At 40.0% G+C, this 18,837-nt stretch overlaps 1 protein-coding gene across 3 annotated transcripts in view; it reads left to right on the top strand.

The window, feature by feature from the left end:
* SMCHD1 (structural maintenance of chromosomes flexible hinge domain containing 1) overlaps window positions 1-18,837 on the top strand; it is a 93,296-nt gene that overhangs the window by 30,755 nt on the left and 43,704 nt on the right. For all 3 annotated transcript variants that reach the window (XM_070747592.1, XM_070747594.1, XM_070747593.1), the window contains 9 exons: window positions 179-292; window positions 1,557-1,663; window positions 4,988-5,070; window positions 5,214-5,318; window positions 7,671-7,748; window positions 7,846-7,965; window positions 9,883-10,027; window positions 15,447-15,543; window positions 16,067-16,139. In XM_070747592.1, coding sequence (XP_070603693.1) covers window positions 179-292; window positions 1,557-1,663; window positions 4,988-5,070; window positions 5,214-5,318; window positions 7,671-7,748; window positions 7,846-7,965; window positions 9,883-10,027; window positions 15,447-15,543; window positions 16,067-16,139 — 922 coding nt within the window. The remainder of the gene's footprint in view (window positions 1-178; window positions 293-1,556; window positions 1,664-4,987; window positions 5,071-5,213; window positions 5,319-7,670; window positions 7,749-7,845; window positions 7,966-9,882; window positions 10,028-15,446; window positions 15,544-16,066; window positions 16,140-18,837) is intronic.

The raw sequence follows: 18,837 nt of genomic DNA, 5'->3' as shown, positions 1-18,837 counted from the left end.
GACACCATAAGATTTTTGAGAGCATGTCATTGGTACTTTTAAAAAATTGTTGCTATTATAAGATGTATATATTCGTAAAATAGGTTTAATAGAGGGTGTGACTCATCTGTTTATTGAATTATTTTTTAGGATTCAGTTAAATTTTTATGTAAAAAAATAAATGCTGTTTATGTGGTAGGTGAAATCAATTAAAAAATCTCCAGTACTTCATGGCAGAATTCAACATTTTTATCTATATGGAAATCATACCGGAGATGTCTATGGTACTGGTGGAGATGTTCAAATAGCTTTGGTAAGTAAATATTTTCAACTTTTAAATTAATCCATTTATATGTTTCATTCAAGCTGAAATAGAAAAAAAATGTAGCAAGAACTGTACTGAATCGGATTATGTAATCCAGCATTCTATTCCCATGGATTTCCAGTCATCCACTTCGAAGCAACTGTATTAAAAAATAAGTGTCTCTGTTATGAAGACAGCCACCATGAACCAATAGCCTTATTCACCAAACATTTATCTACTCCCATTCCAAAATGCGGCAACTTTTCGTAGTGAATTACACTAGAATCAAAATGTAATTGTATGGTGCAAGTATTGAATAAGTCAAAATTACAGATAGTCTTTGTTTACCAACTGCCTTATTTAATAATTGCTCGATATTAGGGCAGCACTAAAAAAGTACCTTTTTCATCTCTGTGGTCATGTGATTAAAATTCAGGCACTTGCTTTTATTTTTAATTTTAGTCAATTCTTAAAGATACAATATAAAAATAGTAATCATAAAAAAGTTGAGTTGTAAGTGAGATAAAATTAGTACTTTAAAATGTGTCCCCAGTTAATACAAAGTTTTTTTAATCTATATAGATATATATACAGTGTGGGGGGGGGATTATTTAGTCATACACCAGTTGTGCAAGTTCTCCCACTTAAAAAGATGAGAGTGGCCTGTAATTGACATCATAAGTAGACCTCAACCATGAGAGACAATATGAGAAAACATGTTGTTTTCTCCCCATGCCCACGCTCTTTCCTGTCTCCTTATTCACACAGCAAGTGTCTTCATCTCTAACAGAAACTTAGCTTACCATCTCTAATGAAATAATACACTCCCTTTTTAAAATACTCATTAATATTCAAGCTTTAAGTGTCAATTTATCAAGCCCCATCACATTGTTTTGTAGCAAAGCACAGATATCAGTTAGTCTGTAAATATTAACTAGAAATATATTAATACATTTACTTAGAATATAATTTTTACTACAAATAGTTAAAAACCAGAATTTTAAGAATTAAGATGTCTTTTATATTATATTAATTACAAGGGAATATTGTATTTTCAGTGAAAATAAGACCTTATATTATATATTATACTGAATCTTATATTTTTGAGCCCTGAAATAAGTGCTTGGCCTTATTGCCATGCACGCAAAAGTGTGTGTGTGTGTGTGTATGCGTAAAGTATATTCAAATTTCAAAGTCTTTGTAAGAAGAGATATGCATAAATATATGTAGATATAGGTAATTTTCTACTTACTATAAATATATTAATTTTCAGGAGCCTCAAGCATTATACAATGAAATAACCGTCATTCCAATATGCAAAATTGATCGTTCGGTGTCTGAAGCAGAACTGCAAAAATACATTGACGATGAAATGGCTCAGTAAGTTTGTATAGCTAATAAATTATTTTTTCAATTTAGAAAGAATAAGTAAACACAAATAAAAATATTAACCTGTCACCCAATTATGTTAAAATTCATTCATTAAAAATTAATTGACTTAAGCTGCATAGTTTGATTATATCTGAAATAATACTTTTGAGGGGAGAACATCTGATAATTTTTTATTTCTGTTTTTTTTCAAAAGTTTTTCATTTTTTTCCACCTTTACAAAAACAATTTCACATGTATATACCCTCCAATATTACAACAAAACATATAAATTCTTGATGATTTATAACAATTAAAGCCTTGAATAGATTTGATATAGGGTATATAAACAGTCATAACAAAACTACCTCCAATAAAAATAAATAAATTTTGTCATCTGGATTTTTTCCATTATCAAGTTAATTGTCATGACTTATCTTTTCCAAATTGTTATTTCTCTCTTATTCCTTCCCCTTTTTAGGCCTACTGCTTCCACCCCTTCTTTGATCATTTTCTCAATCTCTATTTTTTCATTTACCAAAACTCTACTCTGCTTTTGTATAAACATGTAATCAAACTTACTATGTTCTTATCATTTCCATTTTAAATAATACATTTTCTTAATTATCAATATTTCATATGTTATCGAGCTTTCACATAATAAACTTTTCCATTAGGCATTATTTCAAAGTTAATAAAAGGGGGAAAAGCATTATTCCAAAACAGATCAATAATTCAATTTCTCATATAATATATCTTCAAATGTTCCATTTAAACCTAATCTCATAAACTACAATCATTTCTAATTCAATAATTATCAAGTCAGGAATTACTCCATATTCTATGCTGTAATCTTTCCTCTAGAAAGTAGTATTTTAGTAATAATCATGCTAATTTTGTAAATCAAATCATTAAAATCAAAGTTCATACTATTTTCATATTCTCACACTCCCTGTTTATATCAAATATGTTGAACACCATAAAAAGTACAATCATTTATTTCAGACAGCAAATTTCTTTTATAATAATTGCTTATTTGAAAAATAAAACAAAGACAACAAAAAGAGCATTACAATAATAAAGAAGGATCCAAAAAGATAGCCAAAATTAATAAGCCTCTCATATATTTATAATAATACTCAATCCATCCTTATCTTTTTTATATTTATATTTTTTCCATTTCCATTTCTTTAATTTTCCCCTTTTCTCTCTCCCCTTCTTTCTCTTTTTCCATTCTTTCTTTCTGTTGTTCTCCTGTTCATACCTAATCTTTACCCCAACTCCTTTTCTATTTTTAAAGAACCTTATTTACCCCATATCTATCTCCCCCCATCTCTTTACTGTCCCCCTCTTTTCCCCTAATAAATTCATCGTTTTTGAAGTAATCATCATCTATCTTCATGTTCATAATATTGTACACAAAAATCAATAACACAGTTTAGTTTCATGTCATCAGTCATTATCTTTTTTCCTTCCTCCCTGTATAATTCAGTATTTTCTTTAATATCTACTTCTTGTAGATAGTAGTATCTTCTTCTGTTCTCCATTCTATTTGACTTTCCTTCCTGATTCTTGTCTTAGATTTCATTTCCAAAAATTCTAAACTATCGTACATGAAGACCTCCATCAATTCTGTCAGCGATTCTCTCAACTCAGTAAAATTAAATTCCATCGCGTTTACAAAGTCACTGTTCTTAAAACTTTAAGTTCTGTCTTAAAATTCAAAAAATCCCAAGTGAAATAGCAAGTCTACCAACCAGCAGGCTCTTTTTGTCATGTCACCAATTTACAAGCCTTCTATTTTCCAATTGTTCAGCTCCTACACAGTAACTTTTCTACAGCCTTGATCTCAAGCCTATAAAAGGCACATTCATTTTATTCACTCAGCTTTGTTTCTTACTTCCACTCTTCAGAAATAAATCATCAGGAAATATCTTAGCAATCATTTACATCACAATCCAGTCATTTGAGGTAAAGTCCACAAGTTTGGCTTTTGGTTAATGTACTCTGTTACATTGTAATTCTATCTTTTCCAAATGCCATATTAGCCGCTCCTTTCATTTCTGGTCTCGCTAGTTCCCTCCAACTGTCAGAAGTCTTTTTCCAATAGCTACGGTATTTGGCACAAAAGGCCTACACCAACTTCAGTATTTTTGCTCTTCTCTAGTCCTGCACAATTCTTCATATCCTCATTCCAGATGACTCACAACTGCCTAGATTCTCAAACCTTTCGACACGTAGCCGCAGCAGCTAGGACAGCTCTCTCACCAAGTCAATCTTCGCCACTGGTGGTCGAGGGCTGTTGTTCAGGTTCCTGTGGGGTATGCCACCCCCAAACAGGTCCCAAACGGTGTCTCTCTTCTTCACTGTCCCTCCAGGGCAGCTCTGGGGTCAGTTCCAAAAGAACCAAACCCACCCCCAGGTGGTGGGAACTTGGGGTTTCCAAACTCCGTACCACCCTGGCACGTGGCCATGCCCCTCTCCAATTTTTTTTATTTCTTGAAGTAAACACCATTTCACATAAAATTTTCTTGAATTTTGGTAAATCTTGCTAAGATTGTATAATTTGTACAATTGATAATAGGTTAATATCAATAATTAATAATACATATAAAACTAAAGACTTCTTTGAGTCAAAGTCAATTCCTTGGGACCAGGGGTGGGTTCCAGAATTTTTTTCTACCACTCTGTGGGCAGGGCTACTTCATCCAATAATTAATCATTTTAGTCTACAGTAGTCCCTCGCTATACCGCGCTTCACCTACTGCGGCTTCACTTCATCGCGGGTTTTCAAGAAATATTAATGAGAAAAATCATTCGCGGATCTTCGCTGGTTCGCGGGTTTCTGAGGAAGTCGATCGGCAGATTTAAACAGCCCGCCGAACTCGATCGGCAGGTTTTCAAAAAAAAATATCTAAAATTGTAAATACTGTATTTAAATATTGTATCTAAAATAAATACTGTGTGGGAAGGGTTTATAAACACTTAAAACAATGAAAACTTACCAAACAATTACAATATAAATACTTAAATAAGTTCTATCAGTCGATAAATTCCCCATCGCGGATTTCACCTATCGCGGCCGGGTCTGGAACGTAACACCAGCGATAGGTAAGGGACTACTGTATTTGAGTTAAACTGGAGGTGACACATTGCTATATCCTGCAGTGGATAAATAAATTACTATATTGTTTATAATTTTTAAGAAGAAAATTGCCTAAGTAATTAAATGCGTTTTTTACTTGTCTTGATAATTTAATTCATCAGGGTTTTACTTGATTTGTTTATTTATGCATGCAATTTATATAGTGACTCTTAATACTTCTTTTCTTATAGATTTCCTGATAGTCTGTCAGTAACATGGCCTAGGGGAGATGAATTATTATCAGAAGACATTAAGTGTGCAGGATTTACAATAGGTTAGTATTAATTTCACAGATAGCTTATTTCAAGCTACTCTCATGAATATGGGGGTTGATTATTATTTCAGATAGTAATTTAAAATCTGATTCAATTTATTTGTCCTTCATGCTTGTTGGTTGCTCCGTTTTTTTTTCCTTAGGAGCTTTAGAAATTGAAATACTGAATAAAAAAGGCAAACCTATCCAAAAACTTCCAGGAACAAGATTAAAGAAATTACTTGTCCAACTTAAGCTTGTTTTGCACGGTAAGCATGCAAGTTGTATTTTTCCCACATTATTTTAATGTGTTAATATATATTAAAATAAGATACTCAAATTGTAGCCACTCTTTCTTCTACGACAATAAACCTCATGGGCAAAGCATTTCAAATTTTGATTATTAAGTAAACATGTATCTGACAGCTCAACTCTGGGTGGTGTAGGAAAATCTCACCCAGAATCACTTGTGGGTGACCATATCATTTCCACCAGCTCAGGCTTAGAATACCTAACCTTACCTCCTCACCCCACTACGTTACTATAGCAGCCGAAGCAAGCAGGCAGTGTGGAGGCTAACACCTTACATGGAACCATGTAAATTTATACTTTGTCGACTATAAAATAATTTATCTGCCTTGGAATGGCTCCTGCGTGGGGCCAAGAGGCAAAAGGAAAGCAAAGTTGCTTCCTCCCATACAGTGGTACTTCATCATACAAACTTAATTGGTTCCAGGAGGAGGTTCGTAAGGTGAAAAGTTCGTAAGATGAAACAATGTTTCCCATAGGAATCAATGTAAAAGCAAATAATGCGTGCAAATCCTTCAGGAAAATCCCAAACTTTAGAAGGGAGGCGAACAGAGGGCAGGGAGGAGCAGCTAAAGGGGGCGGGTGGAAGAAGCAAGGCTAGGCTAAAGGGTGAGTGGGAAGGAAGAAAGGCAAGGGGGCCGCCCCTCCCTTTTCTTTCTTAAAAAGACACCGTTTCAGTGGCTTTGCAAGCACGTTGTTCTCTGCAAAATTTTTCCTCCCGCAAGCTGCCCCTCCCTCCTCCCTTTTCTTTCTTAAAAAGACACCGTTTCAGTGGCTTTGCAAGCACGTTCTCTGCAAAAAATTTTCCTCCCCCAAGCTGCCCCTCCCTTTTCTTTCTTAAAAAAAGGGGGGGGGGAAGAAACCCCTTCATCCCAGCAGCAGCTGCTTGGGTTTGTAAGGTGAAAATAGTTCGGAAGAAGACGCAAAAAAATCTTAAACACCAGGTTCGTATCTTGAAAAGTTCGTTAAAAGAGGCGTTCGTAAGATGAGGTACCACTGTATTTGGGAATGCCAGGGTGATTTCAACAGAAAATCAACCATATATATACTAGGTCTTCCTTTTCACTTATCAGCAAAAATATGTACATAATTACACACACACTGTTCTGTCGAGCTCTCTGGTAGAATCCTCCCCAAAATGCACAGATACAGTTTCAGACCCACACACGTTTGAAAATTCAAAACAATGTTCTTTATAATGAAAATGCATTTAAACCAAGCCCTCTTTTGGTATAGCAAAGAGCACTCGCCTCCAAACAAACTGGTAATTTGTACAAGTCCCTTATCAGTTCTGTGATACTTAGCTTGCAGCTGTGAAGCAATTCACAGTCCTTCTTCTTTCACAAAGTGAAACACACTTTGCCCTGGTTTAGTTTCAAAGCGGGGGAAAATCAGCACACAAAAAGCCAAAGTCAGGAAAGCAGTCACGAAACACAACAATCAGATAATCCTCCACAATGGCCAAACCCACAGGCTGCTATTTATAGCAGCCTCACTAATTACCACAGCCCCACCCAACCACAGGTGGCCTCATTTTCTTTGATAATAATCTCTCAGTTGTTGTTGCCTATGCATCGCTCTCCGCATGCGTGGCTGTATCATGAACTCTTGTTCTGAATCCAAGGAGGAGCTAGATAATTGATCTCCTTCTGAGCTGTCTGCCACACTCTCCTCCTCCCTGTCACTCATGTCTTCTTGGTCAGAGGAGTCTTCATCATCAGATTCCACCAGGAGCAAAACAGGCCTGCAGCATGTGGATGTCTCCCTCACATCCACAGTCCTTGGGGCAAGAACTGAGCCAGAGCTAACCACAACACACACACACATTCTTACCATTTATATTGACTGGTTCCTAATATGATTTGATTGCTTATTTGTCCCTGGACTATCATTAAGTGCTGTACCTTATGATTCTTGACAAATGTATCTTTTCTTTTATGTACACTGAGAGCATATGCACCAAGACAAATTCCTTGTGTGTCCAATCACACTTGGCCAATAAAGAATTCTATTCTATTCTATACTATATTTCTTCCAAAGTAAGACATACACTTGCCACCTCTTCTGAGTACACCAGGGGATGAGGAGCTCAGCCTGGCTGATCACCCTGAAAACATGTTTCCCCAAAAATAAGTCCTAGGCCAAAAAAAAAAAAAGACTAGGTCTTATTTTTGGGGAAACATACTGCATACACTCTGTGTGTGTACGTGTGTTTGTGAATCTACCTATCTACAATTTTTTTCCAAATGCATTAGAATTAATAAGAGATTGATTTATAATAAAATAATGTCTCTGTCTGTTTTTTCTGTAAGCGTCTGATAAAAATAAGGAACTCATTTCTCTTATCAGTCAACATGGAGGGAAATGGCCTTACTGGTTCAAAAAAATGGGTAAGCGTTGTTTTGTTTTGGTGGGTTTTTTTTTTAGTATATCCTACAGTTGAATAATATTTGATATCTTAAATTTAACATGTCTGATTATGCACAGAAAATACTAATGAGCTTGGAACATACACGCTACATCTGCAAGTGGTTTTGAGTGAAAGTAATGCAGACACGTATGCAGGATTCCGTCTTCCATCTAAAACATTTAAATTTCGTGTAATAGGTAAGTTTTTACCAATAAAGGCAAATATTTGTAGCTCTGGAATGAGGGGTCCTTGGTGTTCTCTGAGCTTGCTTGTTTTCTTGCAGACATTACCCAAACTAGATAACATCATCAGCGCTAGAAAAAAGTGCAGTTTGCTGTTAGTTTATATTCTAGCAGTGGTTCTCAACCTTTCTAATGCCGCAACCCCTTAATACAGTTCCTCATGTAGTGGTGACCCCCAACCATAGGTTTAGCGCTAATGCTCCCAACAGAGCTTTAAGCTGATTGACAGGAAGGTCAGAGGGACATCCCCATTATAAATGCCTGATTGGTCGGATTGTAAAAATATGTTCCAAGGCGGAATAGAAGCTTTCGTTCCTAACACCATGGGAAATTTGTCTTTTTCCATGGTTTCAGGCGACCCCTGCGAAATGGTCGTTCGACCACCAATGGGGTCCCAACCCCCAGGCTGAGAATCACTGTTCTAGAACATTTTATGAACTATATTCTAGAACAGAGGTCTGCAATCTTAAACACTCAAACAGCCACTTGGACCTGTTTCCCACAGAAAACAAAACCACAAAACCTGGGTGGGCATCACTCACTCCCATCCAGTCACATGATTCCCCCCAGCCACACATACCCAGGTTTTCTGGCTCCCCGTGTTCTGTTTTCTAAGGGAAATAGTATCTCCCTCTCTGTCTCTGTCACTCTCATCTCTCTCTCCCTCCTTCCCTCCCTCTGTCTCTATTTCTTTCTTTCATCTCTCTTTCTCTCTCATCTCTTTTTCTCTATCTCCTTCTCCCTTCCTCTCAGCTTTCTCTTTCTGTCATCTGTCTTTTTTTCTCTCTATCCCTATCATCCTCTCATTTCTCTTTCTGTCTCTCTGTTTCTTTCTCTCTCTCTCTCATTTTTTTCTCTGTCTATGTCTCTGCCTGTCTCTCGCTGTGTCTGGATGTGTGTGTGTATGTGTGTGTGTGTGTATCTCGCTCTCCCTCGCTCCCTGTCTCTGTGTTTACTCACTCTCTCGGAAAGCCCTATGTGCTCTTTTTGGGGCTTTTCACTACCCCCTTTTTTTTCTTCCTTTTGGAAATCTGGGCTGGCTGAAGAATGAGCGCAACTCACAATGGAGGCGCCCCTCCTCCTCTCCTTCCTCCTTAAGTGCGCACCCTCCTGGCCTCGTCACAGCCAGTCGGAGGGCTGTGATAGGAGGAGGGGGAGAAGGAGGGAAGCCTCCGCCTCAGGTTACACTCATTCCTGAGCCAGCCTGGATTTCCAAAAGGCAGAAAGTAAAACGTGTAGCAAAGAGCCTGAGAGCATCATATCTACCACTTCACTGAACTGACTGGAGATGTACAGCTGGGTTTGTTTGCTTTGTTTGCCCTGTAACAAAGCCGAAAGCACCAGCCTGAAGATGACGAGTGGGACCTCGTTGAAACATCACCAGGAATCTCTGAAACTTACACGGGAAAAAACCCGAATATGCCAACACACACACACACACACACACACACACACACACACACATATACAGTGGTACCTCTAGATACGAGTTTAATTTCTTCCAGAAGGGAGCTTATATGTCGAACAACTCGTATCTGGAACAAATGGCTTTAGACTTTGTTTTTCCCCTCCGAGATAACCAGAAGCAAGGATTCTTGCGCCACCTAGTGGACGCTCGGCTCGTATCCCGAATTTGAGCTCGGGTCTCGAATAGAAATTTCTCTCCCCTCGTGGCTCGTATCTTGGAATACTCGCATGTGGAGCAGCTCGTATCTAGAGGTACTACTGTATATGATTTATTAATATAGAAAGATATAAAAATAATAACTGAAAGCTGATGAAGGTAGCAAAAAGTGAATAGAGCCATCAAGAGTGTGATTGAAAAATTCCAGTCTCCATCATCCTGATGACTTTTTCTTTTCTCTTCCTCAGAAGGCAAACCTCAGAAGTTTAAAATAGGTATTTTGGATCCTCCATTTCAGATAGGGCATCCATTCAGTATTCCTCTGGATGTCCAAGATGAATTTGGACATTCCACTCAACTGACAGAAGATATTATACCAGTCCTTCAAGCAAGGTAATAGCTTTTATTTCATTTTTATAACATAGAGGAAAAAATACTGTATAATCCTAATTTGGTGTGTGTTAAATATGTAGATACGGAGTGCAGCCGGAAAGCGAAGGTTTCACTCCGGGTCAGAGCAATAAGAAGGATTTTCATGCCTGCCACTCATTGGTCCATTCAAGCACGGGAAATTGAAGCAGTGTCAGTGGCCAGACTGCCTGATAGAGCCCTTTAAAAAGTGGGCACTGTCAGCAGCTGGCAGATATGTTTTAACTATACTTGCAACAGAGAGCTGAAGTCATTATGCTGGAGTCCTGCCTCTTCATTCAAAACCCCAACTTAACACTGGTAATGAAGGTGGGATCTTGAGGAAAACAAAGGAAATGGACTGGACCTCCACATGGCATCGGCTATCACTGCAGAAGTCGCAAAACTGCATCAGTCATCAAGATGTCCATGCATGCCCCACAGCCTCCATTTAACCCAGCAAGGGAGAACTGGGACAAATACATGTTCCAATTTCAGTGCTTTCTGGAAGCCAGCACTCTAACAGAATTTCTGGACTTTCCTTAGTTATTGCGGACCAGAAGTCATCAATATGGTTGAAGCATTGTCAAAGCCAGAATCAATACAGGTGGCTGACATGATTGGCGCTGCAAGAATTGCTAAAAGCACACTATGCACTGATACTCTCTCCCATTGGTGTATAAGCACAAATTCTACCACAGGAAGCAACAGGAAGATGGGACAATAAACCAGTATGTCACTGCTCTGTGAAAAGCTACAGCTCGCTGCAAGTTCAGCAATATAGAAGAGTCTATGATGGATAGACTCATTTTTGGTCTGAGAGACTTCCAATTACAGAGAAGGCTGCTGTCTATACCTAAGCTCTATTTTACAGCTTCCAGCTGTACGGATTCAGCTCCAGTGATCTTAGAAGCCGATGTCTTAGAAGAACTTGAACGATTAAAGATAAATAAGGCAATGGGTCCAGATGGCATCCACCCCAGAGTTCTTAAAGAACTCAGATCTGTCATTACTACCCCCCTGACTGATTTGTTTAACCAATCCTTGTTAACAGGAGAAGTTCCTGAGGATTGGAGAATGGCCAGTGTTGTGCCTATTCACAAGAAGGGCAGTAGAGAAGAAGCTGGTAACTACAGGCCAGTTAGCTTGACATCAGTTGTAGTTAAAATGATGGAGACTCTACTCAAAAAGAGGATAAATCAGCACCTAAAAAACAATAACTTATTGGACCCAAATCAGCATGGCTTTACTGAAGGCAAATCATGTCAGACTAATCTCATTGATTTCTTTGACTATGTCACAAAGGTGTTGGATGAAGGTGGTGCCGTGGATATTGCCTACCTGGACTTCAGCAAAGCCTTTGATACGGTTCCACATAAAGAGCTTATAGATAAATTAGTGAAGATTGGACTTAATCCCTGGATAGTTCAATGGATTTGCAGCTGGCTGAAGGGTAGACATCAGAGAGTTATTGTTAGTGGCGAGTATTCTGAGCAGAGTCAGGTTACAAGCGGTGTGCCACAAGGGTCTGTTCTGGATCCTATTCTTTTTAATATATTTGTGAGTGACATAGGGGAAGGTTTGGTAGGGAAGGTTTGCCTATTTGCCGATGACTCTAAAGTGTGCAATAGGGTTGATATTCCTGGAGGCGTCTGTAATATGGTAAATGATTTAGCTTTACTAGATAAATGGTCTAAGCAATGGAAACTGCAGTTTAATGTTTCCAAATGTAAAATAATGCACTTGGGGAAAAGGAATCCTCAATCTGAGTATTGTATTGGCAGTTCTGTGTTGGCAAATACTTCAAAAGAAAAGGATTTAGGGGTAGTGATTTCTGACAGTCTCAAAATGGGTGAACAGTGCAGTCATGCAGTAGGGAACGCATGTAGGATGCTTGGCTGCATAGCTAGAGGTATAACAAGCAGGAAGAGGGAGATTATGATCCCACTATATAGAATGCTGGTGAGACCACATTTGGAATACTGTGTTCAGTTCTGGAGACCTCACCTACAAAAAGATATTGACAAAATTGAACGGGTCCAAAGACGGGCTACAAGAATGGTGGAAGGCCTTAAGCATAAAACGTATCAGGAAAGACTTAATGAACTCAATCTGTATAGTCTGGAGCAGTGTTTTTCAACCAGTGTGCCGTGGCACACTAGTGTGCCGCGAGACATGGTCAGGTGTGCCGCGAAGCTCAGAGAGAGAAAGAAAACAAGAGAGAGAGAAAGAAAGAGAGAGAAAGAGAGAAAGAAAGAAAGAGCAAGAGAGAGAGAAAGCAAGCAAGAGAGAGAGAAAGAAAACAAGAGAGAAAGCAAGCAAGAGAAAGAAAGAAAGAGAGAGAGAAAGAGAACAAGAGAGAAAGAAAGCAAGAGAGAGAGAAAGAGAGAGAAAGTAAGAGAGGGAGGGAAGGTGGGAGAGAGAAAGACATAGAGGGAAGTAGGGAGGGAGAGAGAAAGAGAGCAAAAAAGAGGAAAGAAGGAAGAGAGAAAGAAAGAGGGATGGAGAGAGAAAAAAAAGAGGGAGAGAAAGAGGGAGAGAGAAATAGAGCGAAAGGGAGAATTTTTTTGTCCAAACTTTTTTTAGTCCCCCCCCCTCCCTCAATGTGCCCCATGGTTTTGTAAATGTAAAAAATGTGCCGCGGCTCAAAAAAGGTTGAAAATCACTGGTCTGGAGGACAGAAGGAAAAGGGGGGACATGATCGAAACATTTAAATACAGTGATCCCTCGATTAGCACGGTCTCGATTAGCGTGAAACGCTGCAACGCGGTTTTTCAAAAAATATTAATTAAAAAATAAGTCCGCGCTAGTTCTCTCTCTCTTTCTCTCCCTGTTGCCGGCGTGGTATATGAGAGAGAAAGAGAGAGGCAGAGGTCGGGCGCATTACCGGGAGGTGGAGGCGGCGTGGGGACGCTGGGTGCCGGGGACACCGAGGAGGGGGTGGACGTGGCCTCTCAGCTGCAGAGCCGAACAAGGGCGGAGGCAACGGCGGAGTCCGGCGCTGGGGCCATGCGGGGCCGCTCATCCAGGGGGGCGTGGACTGGCAAGTCGCCCTCCTTTCTCTTTCTTTCTCTCTCTTATACCACACCGGTAACAGGGAGAGAAAGAGAGAGAGCGGAGGGCACCTTGCCGGTCCACGCCCCCCTAGATGAGCGGCTCCGCATGGCCCCAGTGCTGCCCAAGCAAAGGGGAAACCCCAAGATCGCTTGCCGCTTGCCGTATTGCAGCGAAGGAGGCGAAGCAAGGCTCCAAGCTGCAATACGGCAAGCGGCAAGCGATCTTGGGGTTTCCCCTTTGCCTGGGCGGCGGGAAGACCAAGGGAAGGTTCCTTCAGCCGCCCAACACCTGATCCGCTCCGCAGCGCGGCAGCAGCGAGGAGCCGAAGATGGGGTTTCCCCTTTGCCTTTACCCCATCTTCGGCTCCTCGCTGCTTCCGCGCTGCAGAGCAGATCAGCTGTTGGGCGGCTGAAGGAACCTTCCCTTGGTCTTCCCCGCCGCCCACACGCAAACTCCACCATCTGCGCATGTGCGGCCATGAAAAAAATGGCGCGCATGCGTAGATGGTGTTTTTTACTTCCGCACCACTATAACTCGGAAATCGATTAGCGCGGGAGGTCTTGGAACGTAACCCCCGCGCTAATCGAGAGATCACTGTATATTAAAGGGTTAAATAAGGTCCAGGAGGGAAGTGTTTTTAATAGGAAAGTGAACACAAGAACAAGGGGACACAATCTGAAGTTAGTCGGGGGAAAGATCAAAAGCAACATGATAAAATATTATTTTACTGAAAGAGTAGTAGATCCTTGGAACAAACTTCCAGCAGACGTGGTTGGTAAATCCACAGTAACTGAATTTAAACATGCCTGGGATAAACATATATCCATCCTAAGATAAAATACAGAAAATAGTATAAGGGCAGACTAGATGGACCATGAGGTCTTTTTCTGCCGTCAGACTTCTATGTTTCTATGTTTCTATGTTTAAGCTAACATTAGAAGAGGCAAGGGGAACTGAATCAACCGATAAAACAGCTGCGGCCATCCAAAAAACGGAAAACTTAAATGTGCCACCAAGAGCAGCTGCTGTACATCAAGAGAGCTGGGAAACCGAAGAATTCCCCAAATCCATTGCCTACAAGTCAGAATGAAAGCTGGAAGCTCAGAGAAGCAAGAAAGATCCTCATTGTGTGCCATCTGGGGAAAATTATCCCAGAGCAAGCTGCCGATTCCTGGACGCAATGTGCCAGAGATGTGACAGAAGAAGCACATCACAAGAGCTTGCTGAGCCGACCAGCCAGCCATATTCCACCCAAGACTAACTGTGAGACAAACAGAAGGGCAACCTGTCTGTATCAGTATAAAAAAAATAGCCGCAGAGACCTCAGACCCATAAACGCCAAAGAAACACTACAAACAACCATGTGTCCAACTTAGAAACAATCCACATCATGGTCCTCATCGAAAGATCCGAATGCAACATGGAGGTGAACACTAGGTCATTCCTGACCACTGTATTCTGGAATACCATCAAGAACGCAGTCCCAGAAATAGAAAAGAAACAACTGGAACCACAAAGATTATCAAGGCCACTGTACCCTCCTGTTAGGGATATGTTCCATGCAAGTCCAATTTAAAGAATTCATGGGAAAACTTCAATTGACCATCCTAGATGATAACCTGCCCAGACTGCTGGGACTGCAATGGTTAAAAACTCTGGGTTTAGGAGTAATGGGAATCAACACATTCCAAGACAACAGCCTAGAGCCCTGATAGCGAACCTATGTCACATGTTCCATAGATGGCATGTATATCTGTGGGCATATGAGACGTTGCCCCATGTCAACTTCAGCATGCATGTGCATGCTGGCCAGCTGATTTTCGCCTTCCAGAGGGCAGGAGGAGGCTGTTTTTTACCTTCCCATGCTTCAAGAAAGCCTCCAGAGCCCAGGGAGGGTGAAAAACAGCCCAATAGGCTTATCAGAAGTCCGGAGGCTTCAGTGAGATCTGCGTGTATGCGGGGAGGAGCAGTGAGGGAAGATTGTGTACAAATGCGTAGGGGCAAGGGCATTGCATTATAGGTGTGAGCACACCCTTTTGGCACCCGAACAAAAAAAGTTCACCATCAGTGCCCTAGAACAAGACAAATTATTTGCAAAACATGATTTAGCACAAGCTTATCAGCAATTGCCAGTGGATGGCCCAAGAGATTTTTTTCTCATTTTTACCTTTCATTGCCTATAAGATAATGAGGATTGTGAGGACTTATCTCTCACAAATGCTAGCTGGTAAAGTAGGATTGGTCTCTAAGAGGAGTGAGACAGAAACATAACCATTTATCTCATAAATGATAACTAAAATAAAAATTTTATTGATCTCTTCCATTGATTTTAAGCTTTATTTTCTAGTGGTCTAACATTACAGTATGAAGAAATAAAAAGAACACCAATTTGTGCCATTACAGGCATAATTGCTAAAGGTCTTGTAAATAGTTGCCAAGGCAAGGTAAGCTAATCTTTTTCAATACATAATGAAAAAAACATTATCTAATTAATGGATAGTTTTAAAATAGAATTTGCAGCTATCAGAACAAACCGGTTGTTTTGTTAATAAGACATTTAAAGCTCTTTGTTTAGTTAAACTGATTTTGATAGATTATGAATCAGAAGTAGCATCATGCCTTTCAAGTGATGGGAGAGGGGCGGCATACAAATCGAATAAATGAAATGAAATAATCCAATTATAATTTGAAGCAGAGTTTGGAAGGAGCTAAAACATCTCTATTTAATAGTTTGGGGTATTCAGTAATATGCACTGCAAGTAAAAATGCAAATATATACAATTTTTTTGTACTTTCCCATAATTGTTTTTTAAGAATATCCACTATAAGTACTAAATAGTTAAACACAGTTGCATTATTATGTTTGGTTGCATAATCAGCTAAATCAGCTACTGGATTTTATGTTTGTTGAAGATCTGAGATTCGCAAATGTTATTTTATTACTATTATATCTTACCCTTTCAACAGAACTTTAATCTAAAGATCACTCTTCCTGGTCTAAAGGAAGAATCCCAAGTTGTGAAAGTTAACCTTCTCCCAGGTAAGTAAAATATTTTAAATATATGAAAGCATATATTGAAAATGACAGTAATGTAATGACTTACAAAGAGCTATACATTTTGTAGATATATTAGAATCCAGTTTCAACATAGGTCAGATTAACTTTTGTGGTTTTGTTCCCCTGGCTGATTAACACGAACATTTTAGAAAAAACTACCGTATTTTTCAGAATACAGTGGTACCTCGAGATACGAGTTTAATTCGTTCCGGACCTGGGCTCTTAAGTCGAGCAGCTCTTATCTCGAACGACTTTTCCCCATAGGAATTAATGTAAATAATTTTAATTGGTTCCAGCCCTCAAAAAACTCACAAAGTTAGTCTAAATTATGCAGAAAGACATGTTTTTAATGAAGAAATGTACATGTACATATAAATGAATAATGAAGTTTCTTTCACTTAACTTGTAAACTTTCTTAAACTTTTAAATTTACATATGTTCAACTTCTCTGCCACCCAATCCTGTAGGACAGAGGTCCCCAACCCTTTTTGCACCAGGGACCGGCTTTAAGCGATCAAGAGAGGAATGGGTGAATGAATGGACGGAGGGTGGGAAGGAAGGAAGGAAAGAGGGAAGGGACAGGAACAGAGGAAGGTAGCAAGGAAACTTATGAAAGGGGAGAGTAAGAGAGGAATGAGTGAAGGGAGGGAGGGAGGGAAGAAGGTGGGAAGGAGAAAGAAAAGAAGAAATAGAGGAAGGGAAGGTAAAAGAGAGAAAGAAAAAGAGCAAGAAAGAAAGCAAGAAAGAAAGAAAGAAAGGGGGAAGGGACAGGAACAGAGGAAGGAAGCAAGGAAACTTATGAAAGGGGAGAGTAAGAGAGGAATGAGTGAAAGGAGGGAGGGAGGGAAGAAGGTGGGAAGGAGAAAGAAAAGAAGAAATAGAGGAAGGGAAGGTAAAAGAGAGAAAGAAAAAGAGCAAGAAAGAAAGCTGCAAGCTCCCCCCCGAGCCCCCCAGGCCGGCTGCAACCTTTTAAAACACGCGCGCCGCTTCGCAGCTGTCTCCTGAAGCCGAACGCGGAAGTTAGCGTTCGGCTTCAGGAGACAGCTCCTTGGCGCTTGTATCTCGAATTTGGGCTTGTAAGTAGAACAAAAATATCTCTCCCCTCCCAGCTCTTATCTCGAGTTGCTCTTAAGTAGAGCAGCTCTTATGTCGGGGTTCCACTGTATAAGACACACCAAAAGGGCAATGAGGCGGCAAGCTGGGAACTTTACTGCGATCACTTCTGGCGTTCCTCATGGCGGCGGCGGCAGTACCAGTGCCCAGGGTCAGGGCAGGGGAAGGAGAAGCTCAAGGCAAGAGGGATCCTGGCCAGTCAGCTGAGAGGTCCGACGCAACCACTAAGGGAGACGGTTTAGGTGGGTGGGGGAAGAAAAGGCGGCGGCGGCAGGAGGCAAAAAGTGGCAGCAGCGGAAAAAGAGCCTAGAAAATGATCAGCTCCATCCAGTCACTCCGGCTCCATTCCAATTCAAGGGGATGCCAGTTCATAAAATTTATTTCTGAATACTTTTCAAGATGTATAGCTCTTGTCAAGACTGAAAGTTACAGTCACTGCTAGTACAAGGCATATTCCCATTCATAGACACCAAATGTCTCTGAACTGCTACAGAGATGTTCATACAGTCCGCCTGCAAGGCTCGGCTTCAAGTGGAGCGTACCAACGCTCTGAGAATGAAAGGGGAGGGATCGAGAGGCTGGGGCGGAAGCAGAGCTTTTATTTAAAGAAGCAGGAAGGCTGGGGGGGAGAGTTAAAACGCACAGTATTGTACATCAGGTGGCTGCGGGAAAACCCGTGGTGTTCAAAAAAACCCACAGAGTATTTTTTTCATTAATATTTTTTGAAAGCCTGTGGTATAGCCTTTCCGTAAAAGTTGGACCCGTGAAAGTCAAGGGACCATTTTAACCATTTACCATTTTAATTCAAAAGCAAAATATCTATTTCCAATTTATTCCTTGTAGCTTGGTCTCGGATTCTACTAACCATATATTGTGCCATCGTCCCATCAGTTGTCGCAAATTATTAACCGAATTTATTTCATTAACCGAATTTATCCCTTTGTCCATAATTTCAAATTGAATGTGATCCACCACGTACCGGTACCAATTTTGCATTGTCCATTTTGTCGCATCCTTCCAACCCAAGACTATTACCGCCTGAGCGTTTTTTATCACTGCTTGTTTTATTTCTCTAAATTTTCTCATCACATTGCTTTTAACTAATACTGTCATTTCTTTGGTAATTATCCATCATATATTTAACATTCTATTAATATCCTCTTGCACTTTTTGCCAAAAGTTCTGCACTACTGGACATTCCCAAAGCATGTGCATAAACACTCCTTTATCTTGACACCCAGGCCAACAAGTATTTTTAACATTCTGCTGGAAATATGCAAGTTGAACGAGTGTGTAATATCATTTATGTAATATTTTCCTTCTCATTTTCCTAACCCTTTACTTTTCATCTCTTGCACATCTACTTGTATTTCACTCTGCCACCGTTTTGTCAATGCTTGGGTCACATATCCATCTGACTGCACTAACATCTTATATATGTTACTTGCTTGCGCCTTGGTACACTCACTTTTTTCTCTTATTATTTTCTCTAACTCTATCTCCTCCCTAAATAGTGCTTCTTTATTCCCCCTTTCATTCAGATATTTGCATATTGCATTTATTTGCA

The sequence above is a fragment of the Erythrolamprus reginae genome, chromosome 3 (assembly GCF_031021105.1).
Source record: "Erythrolamprus reginae isolate rEryReg1 chromosome 3, rEryReg1.hap1, whole genome shotgun sequence".
Classification (NCBI taxonomy): Eukaryota; Metazoa; Chordata; class Lepidosauria; order Squamata; family Dipsadidae; genus Erythrolamprus; species Erythrolamprus reginae.
This window is presented reverse-complemented; position numbering and strand designations above follow the sequence as displayed.